This window comes from Coturnix japonica, chromosome 2 (assembly GCF_001577835.2).
Source record: "Coturnix japonica isolate 7356 chromosome 2, Coturnix japonica 2.1, whole genome shotgun sequence".
Lineage (NCBI taxonomy): Eukaryota > Metazoa > Chordata > Aves > Galliformes > Phasianidae > Coturnix > Coturnix japonica.
Window position 1 is genome coordinate 11,757,210 of NC_029517.1, and position 19,582 is coordinate 11,776,791.

The 19,582-nt window shown below is 40.0% G+C and overlaps 1 protein-coding gene across 3 annotated transcripts in view; it reads left to right on the forward strand.

Annotated features, from left to right (window-relative positions):
* Positions 1-2,873: 2,873 nt before the first annotated feature.
* The window catches only part of CUL2 (cullin 2), a 39,378-nt gene continuing 22,669 nt past the window's right edge, over positions 2,874-19,582 (forward strand). The window contains exons 1-5 of one of the 3 annotated variants that reach the window (XM_015853112.2): positions 2,874-3,032; positions 5,017-5,155; positions 11,071-11,173; positions 13,623-13,717; positions 18,743-18,848. In XM_015853112.2, the coding sequence (XP_015708598.1) occupies positions 5,037-5,155; positions 11,071-11,173; positions 13,623-13,717; positions 18,743-18,848 (423 nt within the window). In that variant the 5' untranslated portion in view covers positions 2,874-3,032; positions 5,017-5,036. The remainder of the gene's footprint in view (positions 3,033-5,016; positions 5,156-11,070; positions 11,174-13,622; positions 13,718-18,742; positions 18,849-19,582) is intronic. The other 2 variants (XM_015853113.2, XM_032443026.1) reach the window with 2 other exon arrangements.

Here is a 19,582-nt window from a genome sequence, read left to right on the forward strand (position 1 = left end):
GTTGCACAAACAAACTTATAAGCCCATGTATTTCTTAGTCACGAATACGTAGAGGTAATTCAGTTTACTCCAACTTGTCTGACTTTCCTTCCACTGCGTGCACTGCCCTCATGTGGCTGTTCTTTCATTATATGAACCTATTTTGTATATTAAACGTTCTCTAAATGCAACTGCTTTAATTCAGAACTATTGCTACATTTTATAACTCAAAGATCTTGAGATACAAGTTCTATTTATGTTGTTTTGCTTGTTAATAACGTGGTCCAAGATTTTACTGCTGATAATTTTGTGGCACAAAATATGGCAAGGAAAACTGCTGAAGGCTGCTCATACTTACGTCTAATGCATTTGTATAAAAATAAGTTGGTGCCCATTTTTAGTAATGAAGGAAAAGGTCACATTTGTGTTTTTTTTTATTTCAAGCACTCCCAGGTCCTACAAAAGGACAGAAGAAATGTGTGAGTTGAACTGACTCATCAGCGTTGAACTAATAAATGTTGTTTGTGGAAGTTCAATTCCTGTCTGTTTTTCTATTTCTTGTACCAAAAAAAAAATTCACGTTTATAGATGTGCAAATTTAACTCCATTTTCTTTCTGTATCGATTCAGCGCTGCCATCTAGTGGACACGTTGCAGTGAGCTCCCATTTCTTTTCAAGAAACGATGTGTTTTAAGCAGACAAAATCACACATTTGAAATTCCTCGTAGCCTTAGAAATGAAAGCTACGAGAAAAGTATTTTAATGCCGTGTTTTTAATAATCCCAAAAAGTACTTTCAATTCATGCTCATATTTTATGTCACCATATGAAAGACAAAGCCACAATAGAAGTCTTGGGAAATAATACCTGTAATGAAACGAAGGTTCATCCCTCCTTCTGTGTATCTAGTCCTATCACTGAGAACCAAGTTTGCTGCTGCTTAATTGTAATTAATCTGTTTAACTGTAATTAATCTTGGCTTTTCCCCTTGTTTGCTCTGATCACAAAGGCAGCGACACATACCTGAGTTTCCAGACATCCTGCAACAAACTCAGGAAGCAACGAACTGCCCTGTTTACTACAATATGAGGTAGTAATGCTATTAATAATATTTCAAGTATACACACTAAATAAAAATGCAATGTAGAGATATAAAAAAGAACAAATACTATAAAGATCATAGGAAGTATTTCTCACAGTGTAATTAGGTATGAAGTAAGAACCAAGAATAAGTGGGGTGACAGGCAAATGAACAAGCCAGGATGATCCAGACCTTAATGAATAAAGGGTGTCCCGTACTGATTTCTTTCTGCTGAGGAATACCAGCCTTTGTCAGCAGTTTGTAAGGAAATCACAGTGTAGGGCTGAGTCTCCCATACATTAACACTCACTGTAATTAATGTGTTCAAGCAAGGTAGAACAGTAAAAACAATTCTTAGATATGTTTGAATTTAAATTGATGTGACTAGGAACTTACTCTATCCACTCACTTTTTCAAGGATAAGTTGTACTGTGGTTTCTAATCGACCAAAATGTTTTAATTTCATACGGTTTGGGGCTTATTAGACATAAAAATACACCTAAAAATCATCCTCTAAATGATGAAAATATTAAAATGAACTGGAAGGAGTTTCAGTATAAAGAAGTGTTTATTTCATTGCTGTGTTACACTACATGGATAAACTGTGTTTTGTTGAAATGAAAGATGCTGACATTAAAAAAAATCATTAAGAAGTACATGAATGTAATAATGCTGTAAGCACTGATAACAGATCAACTCATTTACTTGGTCCCACTGTTACAATGGGACTCATAGCAGACAGTAACATGGATGCTGTTTGCAAATGGCACAGACAGGGTAGGGAATGTGGGCTGTCAGCTTTCCAGCAAGGCAGCAGGCCATGTATTGGTGTATTTGAAACAGCGTTTGTATTATTGTAGGCTTTATTATTTCATAGTTTTGGACCAGAATTACATTGCTAGGTGTACTGTAAACATAAGCAGAGGAGGCAGCTCCTGCCAAAACAGCTGATCTCTCCTTGTTCACCACACATTTGAGCTTGTTGTCGCACTGCTGAGGAACTGGATTTGTCTTTTAAGACACTGGCACCACTATGGCAGAAAAGAATACAAATAACAAGACAGAGGAACTAGAGTTAAATAACAAGATAGAGAAACTAGAGTTATAAACGCATCATTCAGTGCCTTGGGATGGTTCTCCTGCGACTGAGCAAAAGAAAAAAGGAGTAACAGCCTGAGGAGATACTACTTGTTTCTTTGTAACCCAGAAGTTGTTAAAGGAACCCTTAAGAGCATCTTTACCCTCAGAAGGGATACAGTTACTAAAACGCTGGCGGCTGATTCTGCAGGATCTATGCCGACAGTTGTTTCGGAGAGGGGAAGGAGAAGAGCTCTTGCTTGATCCTGCTCTCAGGAACCACGTTAGTTTTCCCTGTGCCGAACACTTGGTGCTGAACCAATTGCAAAGTATCGCTTTCATCGGCCCCGTCCCACCCCGCCTCCATTTCGAGCCGTACAGCCCGACTCCCCCGCCCCGCACGGGATCGCGGCTCATGCGCGGAGCAGGGTCCCGTCTCCAATGGAGGAGCAACGCGTGCGCGGCGTCCCGAGCGGCCATGAGCCGAGCGGCCATGCGCCGTGCAGCCCCCGCCCGCCCCGCTGCGGGGCATTGCGGCCGCCCTCGCTTGCCGTAGCACGGGCCGTACCAAACGTGTCTCCTGCGACGGGGGGATGCGGTCGGAAAGCGGCGGCTCGCCGTGAGCGGCCGCCCCGAGCCAACCTGCGGTCGGCGGGCGGAGGCCGGGGCGGAGTGGAAGTGCGGGCGACGCGCGGTGCTGCGGGTCAGGAAGGGGCGACCTCAGCTCAGCTCACCCCCACCCGCAGTGGAGGCGCTCGGCGAGGGGCGGGGCGTGAGGGGCGAGCGGCTTTGGGTAATGGCAGCGCTGTGAGGACGAGGAGCGGGGCAGGGACCGCGGCCGCGCGACAGGGAGCGAGGGAGCCGGCGGCGGCGCCGATCGGGCCCCGTGCCGCCAGGTAACCCCAGCGGCCGCGCCGAGCGCAGGGAGCCCGCGCCGGGCCGGGAGGCGGCGGTGCACGGCCCCGCGATGAGACTGGGGGCGCCGCGGCCCTGCCCTGCCCGGGGGGTGCTGCCCGCGAGCCCCGCGCCCCGCCCCGCACCACGGGGCCGCCGGTCCCCGCTGCCGTCGCTCGGGGAGGGGCCGGGGCCGCTCGCGTCCGAGAGGTCCCGATCCGGGCCCTGTCCCGCAGGAGGGCGCGGCGGGGCGCTGGCCGGGGCCGTCACGGGCCACTTTCGCTTTGGCTCAGGCGCTGGGAGGGGCGCAGGGGTGTCCCGCCGGGTCCGCTCCTCGCCCCGTTCCTCCTCGGGCGCAGCGTCCGAACGAGGAATGTGGCAGCGGCTAAAAACGTGTGCTCGTGTCCAACAACGCCACCGGAGTGACAGCGGGGCGCTTTAAAGGAGGATGGGCGAAGGGGACACCGTCCGTTCCTTGTCCCAATGCGTTAATAGCTTTCAGCGGCAGCTGCTCACCTTAGGGCTTGTCAGACGGGTATGGTTTCCCACCCCCGAATGGTGTAAACCCCGGGGCAGATATTCTGTGCTTGTGTAACTTTTACCACCAACGTTGTGTAGATCAGTACGGAGTGTTTGGTGCTCAGCGGTGCTGTGTTTGTGCGTGGAGCTCACAACCCCCCACCCTGTGTGCTGCAGAAAGAGTTACACTGAATTTGTTAATGTTTCAACACCGATTTTACGTTCCCATTGAACTGAAAGTTGTAAGAGATTGCCCAACTCCAGCCAGCTCTGTCTTAAGCCATTCAATCCTGGAATGCCTGCGTGCTTTACATGTTATATGCTCTGGTGACACTAAATACGATGTTACAGATTGCTGTGACATACTGTGGGGCTTTCTCTTCAGCCTTCCTTCCCTCTCGGCTTAGAATAACTTCTTGGGGTCACCTGAAGGTCCTCTTGCATTTTTCAGATGAGTACTATTAAAAGTTTTGAGTAAAGAGTAAAATCTCACTGATTTTTATTTCCTCTGCTTGAAAAAACAAAGCTACAGTTTCCTTGACATTATTTGCTGTTCAGTTTCTTTATGAAATCAAGGCAGATGTGGGTAATAAATTGATTACACTTGAAGCGAAAACTTTTGTGTTGCAGAGAGTGGAAAACAACCTTCTGAAGTTCCTGAGTTTTTAGTGCTTCATGAGTCTAATTAACTAATTGAGGCGCTTTTGTGGAGACATAAGGTGTAAAAGTTGCATCTGACATTATTAGTATTCTTTCTTTCTTTGAATTGAGAAGCTGAGTATCCTTCAGTTTGAGGAATAAGGAGCCAGCAGGATTAAGGGAGTGAGCTGCTTCCATGGTTAGATGGCTTTTTGATCTATAGTTTAACTCTTTCCTTTATAGATGTGTCTGGTGCTACAGGTTCATTTGTCAGTGGCTTTCTTCTTTTTCCTTCTGCCTATGAACATTTGGAATCAGGTGGCAAGTTACCTGTCCACCTCAATAAAACAGGAATAGGAATGTTCTTCCTTCTGGTCTTAAGGTGACAACTTTCTGAGTGGGATCTGGGCATGTTTTATGTCAGTAATTTCAAACAACCAGATCCTCTGCTCAGTGTGTTTCTGTTCCAGGTTCTCATTGCTGCAGCTGAAGCAGCCTTTGTGCAGAGGTAAAACTTATAGGAAACTGAGACTCTTCGTGCTATGCTGTTGAATGGGAAGTTTCATAAAGTGCTGAACTGCACGAGGCGTGGTGCTGTTAAGTAGATTGGCATTGTGTTATGGGTGATTCATGCATCATCAACACTCCCTTCCATAATGTTAAAAATAAGAGCTTGACTTGGAAGGTGGATGGGCAGGGAGAAGGGATCCTTTGTATTGCTGTGCTGATGTGGTGCAGCACACAAAGTTGAAGTTGAAAAAATTCAAATTGAATGTATTTTAAAACATGATTGTGCAACGTTGCCTGATATGTCTAATTTTTCCACAGGTTAACACTAAAACCCCACAATGTCCTTGAAACCACGAGTAGTTGACTTCGATGAAACATGGAACAAACTTCTAACAACAATTAAAGCTGTTGTTATGTTGGATTATGTTGAAAGAGCGACGTGGAATGACCGCTTCTCGTATCCTTTAAGTGACAATGTGTTCATGTGATGTGTTTGGCACACAGTAGGTCTGTGTTGTAGAATGTTTTCAGTGGTCTTGATCAGAAGCACATTTTAAGGTTATACTTTCTATTAGGTGTATGAGTCATGGCCAAAAGGTGGGAAATTCTGCATGCTTGTGAAGTGCTCGATGTGATACACTGCTAAAAAGTTTTTCTTACTTTCAGTAATATCCATCTTTAGCTTGTGCTGAGGTTATTCACAAAACTATGCAACTTTCCCCTTTTAGATAATGAGTTTTCCTTGTACAAGTGTATGTGTGGCAGGGGTGGGCACCTATGACAGAACTCCTCTAAATCCAGGGGGCGGTGGGATTGTTTTGTTTTACTTAAACCAACCTCCTTATTCTTCTGCACTTTTAAAGTATACTGTTGACCACCATATCAGCTGCAATCATATAATTTTGCTGCTTAAGTTACAACTGCACAAAGGATGTTACAGTGAATGATTTTGGTTTTTGCATTTTAAATGGGCTTGTAATAAGCCTTAAGTTTCAGTGAACTTCTTTTTAAAGAAGCAAAGCTGTGCCCTGCATCTATGCATTCATTAGCCTTTACAGTGTGGTGAATAATTAGAGAATTTTTGGAGGCTTTGTAGCTGCTCCCTGGCAATCTGATTAGATTTGGTTTGATTATAAGGTGGAAGAACGGTTTAGCCTTATATAGCAATTCTCTGATTCTAGAAGGTGAAATAAGAGTTGCATGGGAAGACCTTTCTTTATATGTTATTGCACCATGAGCTTATTCTGTTATGTGGGAGTTGGGCTCTTTCTGAGCACCTCACCTGCTCAGAATTGCTTTCCCATTTGCCTGTGATTTTTAGTGTATATCTGTAAGTATATACAAATTCGGTTGCTCATAGGCTATGTAGAAGATGGTTGTGGAGTTGTATGGTGCAGTAATCTTGAAAAAGCTCTTTAATTTTAAACTTAATCATTGATTTTTGGGGGTATGACTGTCCACCTTGTCTGAGACACCAAACCTTATTCTTTTAGCTTTAATTGTGCATTTCCGTGCTTGTACGTTGTGCTATAGTAATTTTTTCTAAGCAGATTTTAAGAACCGTGTGTTTCAGTCTTCCATGAGCTGTTAAATTCTTTAGTTTGAGACTAACCATTTTAAAACAGTGCCCAAAATGGGTTAAAAATTTAAGGTGATAGTTGAATGGGGTGTTGGATTGATTCCTCTTGTGTTCTATATAAGAAGTTCAAAGTGTACCAATATGCAAAGTCTGCTGTTGATTCTCTGTTGTGATTTACTTTGTTGATTGAACATCAGGAAGAGAACACTTATAACAGAAGCAGGCTTGGAAGAATCGTTCAGCATGTCATTCTTAAAAACTTATTTACTGTCATCTCTTCATTATGTTCCTGGGAAGGTGGCATTATCAGTGTCTAATTTGGCACAGTTGAGAGCCTTTTGGAGCATTCTTTATGGCAGAATGGTCTTCTGTGGCCTCTATGGCAGAGGAGCTTCTGTGACTTGTAACTTCCAATGCTAAATTTGTGTTAGTTGTTCTGCTACACTGACCAAGCCGTATGTTTTAATATGAACTGTTCATGATCATTCTTCTGTACAGCTGTTGTGGAAGCTTTTTCTTGTGCTTTACATGTAAAAAGAAAAAAAAACAAAACATCTTAAGACATTATTAATAAGTTCTAAATGCCAGGTCTTCCTAAAACTTATCTTGTTCTGTGATAGCTTTTTGCTCTCTGCTGTATTTCATTTAGTTGGAGTTAATGTGTTTCTAAGCATCTAGAGGGATGTTAGGGTCGGTGCATGTATCTGTCCTTTCCAGAGATCTGACTTAAAAACAGAATGAGGAAATGTTTGCTTAATCTATTTTTCTTGTGGCTTAATGAGCGTAATAAAAAAATATGACTAATAGGTTGGAACTGTGTGTTAATGAAATTCATGCAGGCTATTTGATTGATTCTAGCACCAGTTGATCTGTGTAATTTTTCTGTAGTGAAAACAGTGATGTGGAAACAACGAATAAACTGCAGCTAAGAACTGTGATTTCAATCTGCTGCAGCTTAATTCTAAGTGATTGCTTTCTCATGTGCTGCTTGAGACAGCTGAGATCAGTTAGGGTGCACAGACCAACAGTATTTTAGGGCTGGTAGGTTGGTAATGTGCAGTTATCTTCTAGAACTAATCCTTGTATTATTATTTTCCGAAAACTTGATGTTAATATGGTGTTTTCTCTGTAACTCTGATAACTTTATTGTTAAACATAGCTTATCATTAGACATAGCTCATCTCAAATTTGAAATGCTAGAATGGCAATGAGCTGAGAATCCCATCTGGAGAAGATGTCTTGAAAGACCATATGTCACTTTATTTAAACCGTGAGTCATCTTGAGGCACCTTTGACCTTCAGATTTCCTTTCAGGTTCTTTGTGGGAAAATGGGTGTTTCTGGAGTTGTTACTTTGTCCAGTAAATGAATGATGATTGCATCTCTCTACTTGAGATAGAATTTACAGGAATTTGGTTATTACATATGACTAATACAACTTGTAAGGCTTTGCTTACAACTATGTAGCTGCTTAGAGTGTATTCTTTAAGGTAAGAGGCTGCTCAAGCTTGAATAGGGAGTGGTGGTTTTTACCTTTGATAGTTGTACTTTGATAATGGCTATTTAGAAATACGATTTCTTTGGCAAGGAGAACATCAGGATCTTCCTGTAATTGTCTTGATGTTTTTTTTTTTCAGCAGTAGAACTGACTGTTGCACCAACCAAATAAATAGGATGATTGGTATTTAGGATGGGGAGAGATGTGCTTGTACTGCAAACAAAATTGTAAGGCCTCTAATTTGACAATGTGCTTCTTTCTGTTTTTCTGTGTACTTGCTCTCTCTCTCTCTGCTAATCCCTCATTCCACAGGAATCCTATGGTGAGTCAGAAACTTTTGATCTGGACATGTATAATCATGTATCCTTAATACAGGAACCAATTCAAAGGAAAGGAAGAGTAAATAAAGTCAATGTGATAGAGGTTCTGACAGAGGGCTCTGTGAGTTTAGGTAGTCACACGTGTGCTTTTGCAAAGGAAGATTGAATCATAGACATTTTCAGAGTGCTCTGCTTTGATCATCTTTAGATTTCTTCAAAACTCTGTGTTAATATGTTATAGTACATAGATACTTTATCCACGAGGGCAGTAACTGTGAGCACTTGTTACTTTGAATACAGTATTTTCTTGATAGTGATCTTTTTTTTTCCCTTTGTTTGGAATTGGTTATGTTCCCTAATTCTGGGGTAATGCCCCTCCAATAGCCAGGGCTGAAGCACTTATGTAGCACAAGGCTTTTGATTTTCTTGTGCTCAACACAGATTGTAGGGCCCTAAGCAGTGGTTTGGCTTCAGTTTCCTTGGACCTTTCTCAGCCTTCCTTATAAGGAGCTGGATTGGAAGGACAGATGGCTTTTAGCGTTAAGGATAAATTATTGAACAGTGAAGGCTCCTTTCTCATCTTCTAAGGGACAGCAGTGCAGAAGAAATATGCTTTTAGTTCATGGAGCAAAGCATGAGGAGTTTTCAGTGGTTCATCCTTCAAACAATTTTTATTTTAGTTAAGAAATTCACCACTTTTTGAACATTGCCCTTCAAATTGGATTCTGACCTGAAGGGTACATTTAGGTGAGCAAACTGCAACAAACTGAGCGAGAATGTAAACATTGTGTAGCAAGGCTGCTCTGTGATGCCTTTTGGAGACTGTTGACTTCTTCATAGAAATCTAAAGGAACTTATCATCCAGAAAGTGGGGCCTGTGTTGAGTTGTATGTTTGGCTGGTGCAGGAAAGTGTGTGAGGTGTCTGTGGGAGTGCTCTTGTGATGAAGCTACTGGTGTATTTTCAGCAGGTCTGCAAACTGTCACATGTCAAGTGGTAGACTCCATTTCTTTCCACTTGTACTGAAGTTTGTTCTCTAGAATAAGGAGAGGCTTGTTTGAAAGATGTATGTTTTCCATGAAATACAGATGCTGGTTTTGTTTTTAAATAGGTGATTACAGCAGTAATGGTCACCTGGGTTCCCAACCAAAGCCTAGGGTGCAGAGGCAAGATGAACTTGGATATTTAACTGCTGCTGTTGCTAGATAAGCTGCTGTTACTATTTTGTGCTGTTGTAATGAGGGCTGTGTGTTTCCTCTCACTTCAAAGCAAGTTATTCCTGTAGCAGGTATGTGTAACTTTGTTTTGGTGATCCAAATGGGTAGCGTAGTCGTGGATCTAAATAGAAAAGTCATGTCCTGTTGACTTGGCAGTAGCCTGGGATTTCTAACTCTGGAGTTTACTTCCTCAGGTATCTTACTTGTGTGGTAAAAAGATTGCGGACTGGATGATACTGAGGATCATTCACCTGCAGATCATCCTTAGCCTGCATTTGTTTAGAGGTGGTTTATAAGGAGTGATTTTTCCATACAAATGGAGTTTAAGAAAACCCCTTGTTCTTTGCTAAATTTCTTGTGGTGTTTTATTGGTTACCACTGCAGGTTGGTGTAGCATAATGCAGTGAATATTGCATGTTTTGTTCACAGAGGTTTTTATTTAGTGCTACTTGGCATTAATAGGAGGGTTCAGATAAAGATCTGTAAGGATGATGTAACTTCAGTCAATAGCAGGCACTAGTTGTTGTTCTCTGGGAGCGTAATTGCCATGTAAAGGCTTTTTCAGTTCAGTTCTACATCAGTGTCTTCTCTGTTTTGAACAATACTTCTGTGTCCAAGAGGCGCCACACTTTTGGGATAAACTGTGATGAAAGCTTGATGCTGTTCTGTAGATGAAGCAAGTAACTTGTCAGCTGTCCTTACGTCTTTTCCCCTTTAAACAGGCACACGCATTTTATTTCTTTAAGGTGGATTAGAGGAAATCAGCTCTTGCGCTTTCTCTTTGTTGAAGAACTTTGTTTTAATATAGATTGCTTTTATTTCTAATGTGACTAGTTTTATGCATTGCCTAAATGTAATGACAAAGCATGATTATTCTTTAAATCATTCTAATGATTTTTCAGAAATGGTGTGGTTCCCAGAGATACCAGCTGAAGCTTCGTCTTGGCATTGCTTGACTTTATTGAAAGTTCTTAACTGTGATTGATTTTCCTGACAAGGTGCTGGAGGAGTGTGTGAAGTGTCTCTTTTTCTAGCTTGATACAGCTCTGCAAGATAATTCAGTTTGATGTGTTTGTTGCTGCCCTTTAAGTGAGCAAGTGTAATGATTTTGTCTAGCTGTGTGGTCTAAACAAGATTACTAAAATAATAATTATAGTCAAATAAGCCAAAGGTTTATTGATCCAAATCACTGTTGTGATGGCGTAATTGTTCTTCTTAGGAAGCTGAGGGGATAAACTGGTTTGGATCTGAAGGGGAGAAGAAACTGGGCAAGCACAGGGATTAGAATTTAGCTTCACTTCATGTTGTGCACTGCTCTGTGCTCTTTGTCTAATTAACACTTCTTTAATAGTGACCTTTATCCAAAAAGAAAGAGTTTGAATTTCATGCTGGTTGTGGACCCGGAATTATTATTTTAGATTTATGTTCACTTTTAGATTAATATGTATATATTGTATGTGATAAATAAGCAGTAGAAGTCAGCTCAGCATGGGGCTGTCAGAATTTCTGGGATTTTAGATCTAACGCTCCTTCAGCTTCCACTACTTAAAACAGAGATATTGATGATTGATGCTGTAAGCTTAGAGTCTTGTGAATCAGGGTTTGCATGAGCTTAATAAAAAGATACATTTCATCTTTTGTGCTTCATCTTTAAAAATGTTTTTTTATGTAATTGACTGGGAGGAGTTCCTGTATATCTTAAATTTATGTTCATGAATTCTCGTGCTTTAAGCAGATATGAACCTTGACTCAGAGCCCAGAGACATTTATGCTTTGTGTGTGGCTTATCCTGAACCTCTCGGCGAGAGACTTTATACTGAGACAAAAATTTTCTTGGAAAATCATGTACGCCATTTACACAAGGTAACCCACACAGTTACTGATGTGTGTGTCAGTATTAGTTATCCTTATTTATTTATTTATTTATTTATTTTGGCTTTGTGGAGGGTTTTTGTGGTGTTCACTTGAAGTTGTGCAGGTTTTTTTGAGGCTAAGTTAGAGATGTGAATGATCTGGAGACTATACAGCTGGAAAAATGAGAGATCTATCTGTGTTCGTATGTTTTATATACTCATTGTTGGCTTGAAAACTAAGTTTGTTCTTCTCTGTTCAATGTTTATATTCAAAGAAGTTATAGCAATGTCTTTATGTTCCAATTGTGTTGGATGTTGTTATTAGCCTTTCATAAAGTGCAAAACTTCACTCTAATGTCCTGGGGGCAGGTTGTATGTATTCTACTGAAGAAAACTTCTGAATTGTGGGAAATAAAGTAAGAAATAATAATAATAGTTAGGGGGAAGAAGTAATGATTATTTATCATGACATGATAACAATACTTCTGTATTGATATAGCTGTAAATTCTATGTCATCAGGTAAAAAAAACCCTAAAGTTGAGAGAGTCGCGATCCATCATGTTGCATGTATAGGATGGATGAACAGTGTTTCCTCGTACTTCAACAAAAAGAGGAATAGATTTATACAGCCACCAAAGACACAGCTTATTTAGAGAATGAAGAATTGCAAGTGCTGCTGAACTTAGGTACACATGTGTTTTACAGGATAGGCTGGGCACCGTAGTTTGTAGTTGTACTGGTTGTAGAAAGGCTTTGTCTGATTCTTTGGTGGGCTAAATCAGTTCAGAGAACTGTCATGCAACTCAGTTATTTAGTGAGCTGGATGAGCTTATTTAGGCTAGGCAGGCGGGTGCCAGCTCAATGGAAACTGTGAGAAGTAGGAGATGGCATGCATCTACTTCTTAAACTGTCTGCTCAACATTTGTCTTTGAATTAATTTTGCAAAATCTTGGTGGAATTCGTATTGCAGTGGAAAGCAATTTTGGTTCCATCTAGTCTGCTGGTTTTCCTCTTTTATGTATTTGTTGCATAGACTTTTTTATTGCTTGAGAGTTTAACGTTGCGTACTCTGGAGCTGATTCCTAGGATCTCATCACACTAATTCACAGAATCATATAATTACTCAGGTTGGAAAAGACCACAAAGATCATAAAGTCTAACCGCAGCATAACCATAGTACCCTAACTCTAACAACCCTCTGCTAAATTGTATCTCTGAACACCGCATCCAAATGGCTCTTAAACACATCCAGGAATGGTGACTCAACCACCTCCCTGGGCAGCCTATTCCAGCGTTAAATACCATTTCTATAAAGAAGTGTTTCCTAACGTCCAACCTAAATTTACCTTGGCACAACTTGAGGCCATTTCCCCTTGTCCTGTCACAAGTGAGAAGAGACTTTCCCTGCTCTCACTGTAAGCACCTTTCAGGTACTGGAAGATGGCGATAAGGTCTCCTCTCAACCTCCTTTTCCCCAGACTAAACAGCTGCAGCTCTCTCAACCTCTCCTCAAAGGGTTGATTTTCCAAGTCCTTCACAAGCCTCATTGCCCTTCTCTGGACCTGCTCTAGTTCCTCCATGTCTTTATTTGTACTGAGGTGCCCAGAACTGAACACAGTACTCGAGGTGAGGCCTCATCAATGCTGACTAGGCAAGGATGACTTGCCTAGTCTTGCTCACCATTCCTAATACAAGCCAGGATGCCATTGGCCTTCTTGGCCACCTGGGCACACTGCTGGCTCATATTCAGCCAACTGTCCATCAGTACACCAAGGTCCCTTTCATTTAAATCTGAATTGTTGAACATGTTCTTGTTGAAATCTGAATTTATTTTGAGAACTTCAGGACACCAGCAGCTTCTTAGAACACAAATGGCTGACATTTCAAAAGATTAGTGCCCAGTTTTACAGAAGTTATGGTGTGTTTAAGTTTGCATAGACTTGTGTTCTTTTAAACATTTTTAATTTCCAGGATTATTGGTAAGTAGGATGGATTTTCGGGTGAGTGTTCAAATGAATCCTGTTTTTTAAGTATTTATAGTTAGTGAGGTGACTGTTCTGGTGTGTCAGGTGGCTACATGGGTTTAAAATTGATGCGCTGGCATGTGAGAAAGTGGTTCTGTAGTTATGCACCAGCATGTTATGAGAGTATGAACCGTGCTTGTTATCTAAGGCGGATAGGAAATTAATGTATTTAGACATTGTTCTTTTAGAATACAAAGTAAAACAACATCTGCTGTTGTCGTTGGCTTATCTATCAAAACTACATAATAATAATACTTGTTAGTTTTCCGTTTATAGCAACAACGTTATTTTCAGAGTTGCTGGCATTTAGCTGTGGTGGTCCTTATGCTCCTGTGGTTATTCTATAACAGTAATCCTGTTACAGCTTTCAATTTATGGGTGTCATTTTCTTGCTAACTTCATGGATGTGTGTGCATGGGTTTCTTTCTTCACAGAAAGTTTTGGAATCTGAAGAGCAAGTACTGGTTATGTATCACAGATACTGGGAAGAATACAGCAAAGGAGCAGACTATATGGACTGTTTATACAGGTAAGCTTTGCAAAAAAGTTGTTAAATTTCTGGAATTATTTCTGTGATTTGTTTCTTAAAGTGAAGAATGTTTAAGGAGAGTAAGAGTAGCCATGTGCGCCGTGTCGGTTTTGTAGGGAACATAATTATGGAAGCAGAACAAAGTGGAGGGGAAAAAAGAAGAGTGATGCTTCAGTAGGTTATTCTGTGTCCTGCTCCTTACCACTGAAGTAATAATCCTGGATGATTTGTACTATTTCTAATATAGTCTCCTGTTGTTTCTTATGTTTTGGTGCCAGTTATGCTGCTGCTAACCAGTTCTGTACTGTAACAGCTCATATTCTCTACTTTGCCCTGGTAAGGCCTCATCTGGAGTATTGTGTCTGCTTCTGGGCTGCCCGGTACAAAAAAAGGTGGGGATCTCTTGGAAAGAGTCCAGCAGAGGGCCATGAAGATGGTGAAGGGCCTGGAGCATCTCCCCTGTGAAGAAAGGCTGAGTGAACTGAGTCTGTTTAGCCTTGAGAAAAGAAGACTGAGAGGGGACCTGATCCAGGTCTATAAATATCTGAGGTGTGGGGGGCAAAGTGGCAAGGCCAGACTCTTTTCAGCAGTGTGTGGAGACAGGACAAGGGGAAATGGCTGGAAACTGGAGCAGAGGCAGTTCTGCACGAATGTGTGCAGGAACTTCTTTACAGTGAGGGTGACAGAGCACTGGAACACAACCAGGGGGGTTGTGGAGTCTCCTTCTCTGGAGATATACAAGACCTGCCTGGACACCTACCTGTGCAACCTGGTTTAGGGAGCCTGCTTTGGAAGTCCCTTCCAACCCCTATGGTTCTGTGATGCTACAAGATGGCATTGTACTAAAGTTGTCTGGACCGACTGCCCAGATCTTATTGGATCTTTGAGATGGTGCCTCTTTCAAAAACAGGAATATAAAGAGGAAAAATTGCTCAGTTTTATACATACTTGCACATGAAAGTTATCATGAGAAATTGTGATATTATTAATATTTATTATACAGTAACATATTCATTTCTTACTTTACCAGGAATTTACTAAGTATGTAGGCCTACATGTTCTATTGCGTGCAAAGGAGTTTAATTGTAAACAGTGGTAGCTTGAAGAAAATCTTGATTAATTATTTGAATTCTTCTAAAAACAAACTGTAATGTTTAGTTGCAGTTTTTTATGGCTTTAATTGCATCTTATGTGTTAGAATAGTGAATTATATTGTCACATGAGGTCTTTATCCACGAGTGCTTGCAGTGACCTGTGAGAGTTCTTCACACGTTGGCATTTGATGTGAATTCATTGAACACTTTCCTCAGCACTTTGTTAGGTTTGTTTCCATATGTCATTCTGCTGTGTTCATGGGCCACTTTGAGGATCAGTATAGACAGCAATTGTATAAGTAGCTGATTGTTTTCCACTCGCATGCAAAAACTATAGAATAGGATAGGTACTTTAAACTGAAAATGGAGAGATCTAGATAGAACAGCTTTTTCTGTTTTACTTTATAATCTAGGAGACCAATTGAAAATTGGTTGTCTGTAGTCTTTCTTTGCCAATTAACCTGTTTTTATTTGCATAGATTGTTTTTCTTTGACTTAACGGATGTTGCTTAAGGTCAGAATTTGTAATTAAAAGTTACATCACAGTCTGATTATTTGCATGGAATTGGAGGCAAATTTGGGTGAAAACAACTCAAAAGATTCTTCTTCAGCTTTTGAGGGTTTTCAGAAGAGGAAATAATATGAATAGAAAGCACTCAGTCTTTTTGCTTAAGGAAGTGTGATATTTCTAGAAGTGTGCTGTACTGTTGTGTTACATTCATGGGTGGACAAATGCTTAATGAAGGGGAAATGCTTTGAATTTATGGTGGAGAACCTAGGGGACAATAAGGAGGTGCTTTGAGACAGGTACAGTCTTGGTTTGATTACATGTGGACAAAATTTCATGATGTCTGTTTTTCCAGTGCTATTATTTGTTTCTTATCAGGAATGTGTAATTAAAACCACCAAAACCAATTAAAACGTTAAAAAATAAAATACTTACATCTCATCCTTCTGACAAGGCTTTGCAAAGTCTGCGTCCCCAAGGACACTGTGCTACTGTGATGTGAAAACAGTGATTTGGGAGTGTGGTCACTGTATTTAGAACATTGATCTGTGGTTAGATTGTTGCCCTTAGTTGATCTAAAAATACCAAATACATGAGCGTTACCGTGTAACTTGGCAATCTATCCCAAGGATTAGCCACCCTTTTAATTCCTAAATTAATATTTGGAGTTCCATTAAAATCCTTATAAAAGTACTTCTCAGTTAATTTACAAGTTCCTAATAACTGGAAAATTCCCCACAAAAATATGCTTATAAACATATTATATATGCTTATAAACATATAAATATGCTTATAAACGTTTTCCTGTCATTAACTGCTAATTTACACAGAGCACTGTTTTTTGATATTTCTCTGTCAAATAGGTGTTGGAGTCCTTTACCATTCTTACAGACTTTATCACCTCTATCTGGATAAGTTCAGTGGTTGTGTTTTGAGGTTTGGATGCAGAAACAAATGGCTGGTGGTCTGAAAGGGAACCAGCCTTAATGGTTTTATCTTGCTTGTTGTTTCTCCTGATTAGTCAGTAAAGCATAAGCCTACACAAGTGTACTCCCAAAGAACTGGGCTTGAGCTGTAAGATCAATGTTTCAGGTGAAAGTTGTTGCAATAGTAGTATGAGCACATGGGTATTGTCTTCTATTTTCAGTCCTTGTTTCTGCAGTATGTTCCTGATTAACCCTATGGATTGTCTTCTAGATGTAATTTCAAGTAGTTACTCAAGGTGAAGAAATGTTTATCACTTCAGTGGAGAAGCTAATGTCAGATTAAGCTGTTTGCTCATCTTTTCTGTTATTTGCTTGTGCTGAGAGTTGATGTTAAGATCAGGGGAAGTGGGAAGGAATTATTGTCAAGCTGGTTTTCAGGATTTTTGAGCCAGTGAAAAGGGAGATTCTGCCTGGCTGTTTCTTGCCACCTCCTTTTTGCTGAATCTGGTAGGTTAAACACGTCTATTTGCTTGTGGATGCATTAATTTTATGATGGATCAGTTGCCTGGTCTAAAACTGTTGACAAGACTTGTCAGTGGAGGAGAAAAGGTGTGAGTAGGGAGAGCACAGGACTTGATGTTTTAGCTGGAGTAGCAAGAAAAGGGTAGGATGGTAGCTGCAGACTTGCCTATTGTGAACAAAAAGATTGAGAAACTTGGTTACTTAAACAAGGCTTGTGTTCTGGCTGTTCAGTATGTCCACACAATTTTGTATGAAGCAATGGGGCTTCCACAGAGACCAGTATTTCAAATTTATGATGATTATTGATGGTAGCTTAGTGGTTTATGGTATTCTGTGGAGTTTGAAAATAGGTTAGCCCTCAGTGTCTCAATTGGTCACCTCTGCATTATCGCCAGTCCTTATTCTTCATGCTCTGGTATCCTCAGTTCTCTCATGTTCAAAGGTTTCCATACTGTGTATCTCCTTATCTTCATTGCTTGTCATTTATCTTCCTGCCTGAAGTGTTCAGACATCCCTAATCTGGTACAGCCTCTAAAGTGTGCATCAGTTAAAGCCCTGCATTAGCCTGGCCCTTCTCAGTGCCTGGAACCAGGCATCTCAAAACTACTAGTTGTGTATGGTACTTTATTTGTTTGAAGTAAACTATATTTGAGTTAGTAAATCCTAAAATAAAATTAGGCATTTATAAGATTTATTTTATACAACTGCTCATAAAATTACTTCATTGATGTTAGTTTTGGATTATGTCAATCTGTTCTCATTTGTGCTTCCCAAATTACTGTAAATACTTCATTTAGACTACTGCTACTTGATTAAAATGTGTGTGGATTATGGAACCCACAAAAATTCAAGGTCTTGAAGAGAGTTACTGTAGCGTGTATTTCATGAGACGTGAATGTGTGAGCCTTAATATTTGATTTGGCCACACAGTGCCACAGTGAGAATGATTATGTCTCATGACAGGCATTTTTTTCCTCAGCAGATGTTGAGTACTACGAAGAGCTGTTGAGATTCCCCCTAGAGTGCTTGGAGTTCACCTTTTGTCAACAAAATCATTTTGTTTCTGTATGCATGTTGAGGACATAATTTTGAATACTGCCTGGAAAACAAAAACAAATGGAATTAATTTAGCTTGATGGTCTTTCGTTCTACGTTGTAGTTCTTTGTATAATGTTCTTCCTGTTGCCTTGTCTGAGGCAATGTAATTTTCAGTAATTTAATGTAATTTTCAAGTTATTCTTATAATCAGTGATCTTTAGAACGTGGCTTTTTTGTATGTTCCCTTTGGGGATACTGAAGTTAGCCAGGCTTGCATAACCTGCTTTCCCCTGCCTCCTCCCCCCAAGTAGAAAATGCATTCATAATTTACATAGGTAATGATTTCTCTGGAGTAGTGGAGACAGTAATAACTGCAAAGTCGTGGTGCTTGAACTACAATATAACAAATAATATTTTAGACTGAGATAAATGCAAAATAATAAACAGAATAGGTAAAAGAACATGTTTTACCCTAATGACAATAGTAAAACAATTTTTAAAAATCCCAAAAGGAAACATAATACTTAAGGTCTTTGTTCTACCCTTAGCAATTAATAATTTATTATTTTTATCCCTGTAGTATGGGCAGTTCAGAATTTAGCAGTTTTATTTATGTGTGCAAATGCAAAATGTCTGTTTATTTTGAAAGATGGGTTCCTTGAACAACTGCTTTGGATAACAAGGAAATGCTGATATTGATGCAGACGGTTGTTTAGTATCTAATTTTCTCCACAGTACTGCTCTAATATGATATAAAGAGCTTCAGCATGAAAGTAGTCTGTAGTTTAAGAATGTCCTGCAGGCACGAGTGGCATTGGTTGAAAGTAGTTATTTTTTGTAATGTAAAGATGTGGCGCAGTTCCAAATTTGTTTTCCAAAATTACTAGTTTAACTTTTTTTTCCTGTGTTTTGATTGGAATCTCTTGATTTCTACCAGGTACCTCAACACACAGTTCATTAAGAAGAACAAATTGACTGAAGCTGATCTTCAGTATGGTTATGGTGGCGTGGATATGAATGAACCACTGATGGAAATAGGAGAGGTAGGTATTTTAGAAAGTGAACTCTGTTCTGCTGCATTGCTTGTTCAGCTTTGTTCTTTTACGTTTTGACTTTTCCATGTCATGGAATCTGAATAGTTCAGTAGGAGGTGGAAGCGTTGAATCCTCTTGAAAGTAAGATTATGTTTTTGATGTAAAAGAAAGGATATATAGTGACCTATGGGGAGAGAAAGCAAATGTGAACGCTGTTTGAGAACTTCAGTTCAAAATGTTATAATATGGATCACTTCTTGACTAAAACTTTCTTTTAAAGTTGTTACCATCTAGAGAACGTTTTTAAGAAAAAGCACTTTTGTTTTGAGTAACCTTTGAATAATTATTTCTAGACTTACATTTTTGATGTTGCAAAGTGTAGCGGCTTTTTTACAGCAACTGTGTTACTTTCCAGTCCAAGCAACTCAGCTGTAACAGCACAGACTTTAGAAGAAATGGACGTTCTGTGCTATTAAATATCATGCAGGAAGGGCTTATTTTAAAAGCAAAACAAACAAATAAAGCAATGAATGAAAGTAATAGAAGTAAACACAAATGTGTTGATGACCACAGTTGCTTAGGTAGTTTGGAAAGACTTAGACTTGTTTTAAAATGTCTATAGAACAAGTAGTCATTGGTAATGGTACATTCTGATATACCACCCTGTGGTTTTTTTTTAACAGAATGGTTTTGTATGTCTTTACGGAAATTTTGACAGTATCTCTTCAGTCTGAACTGGAATA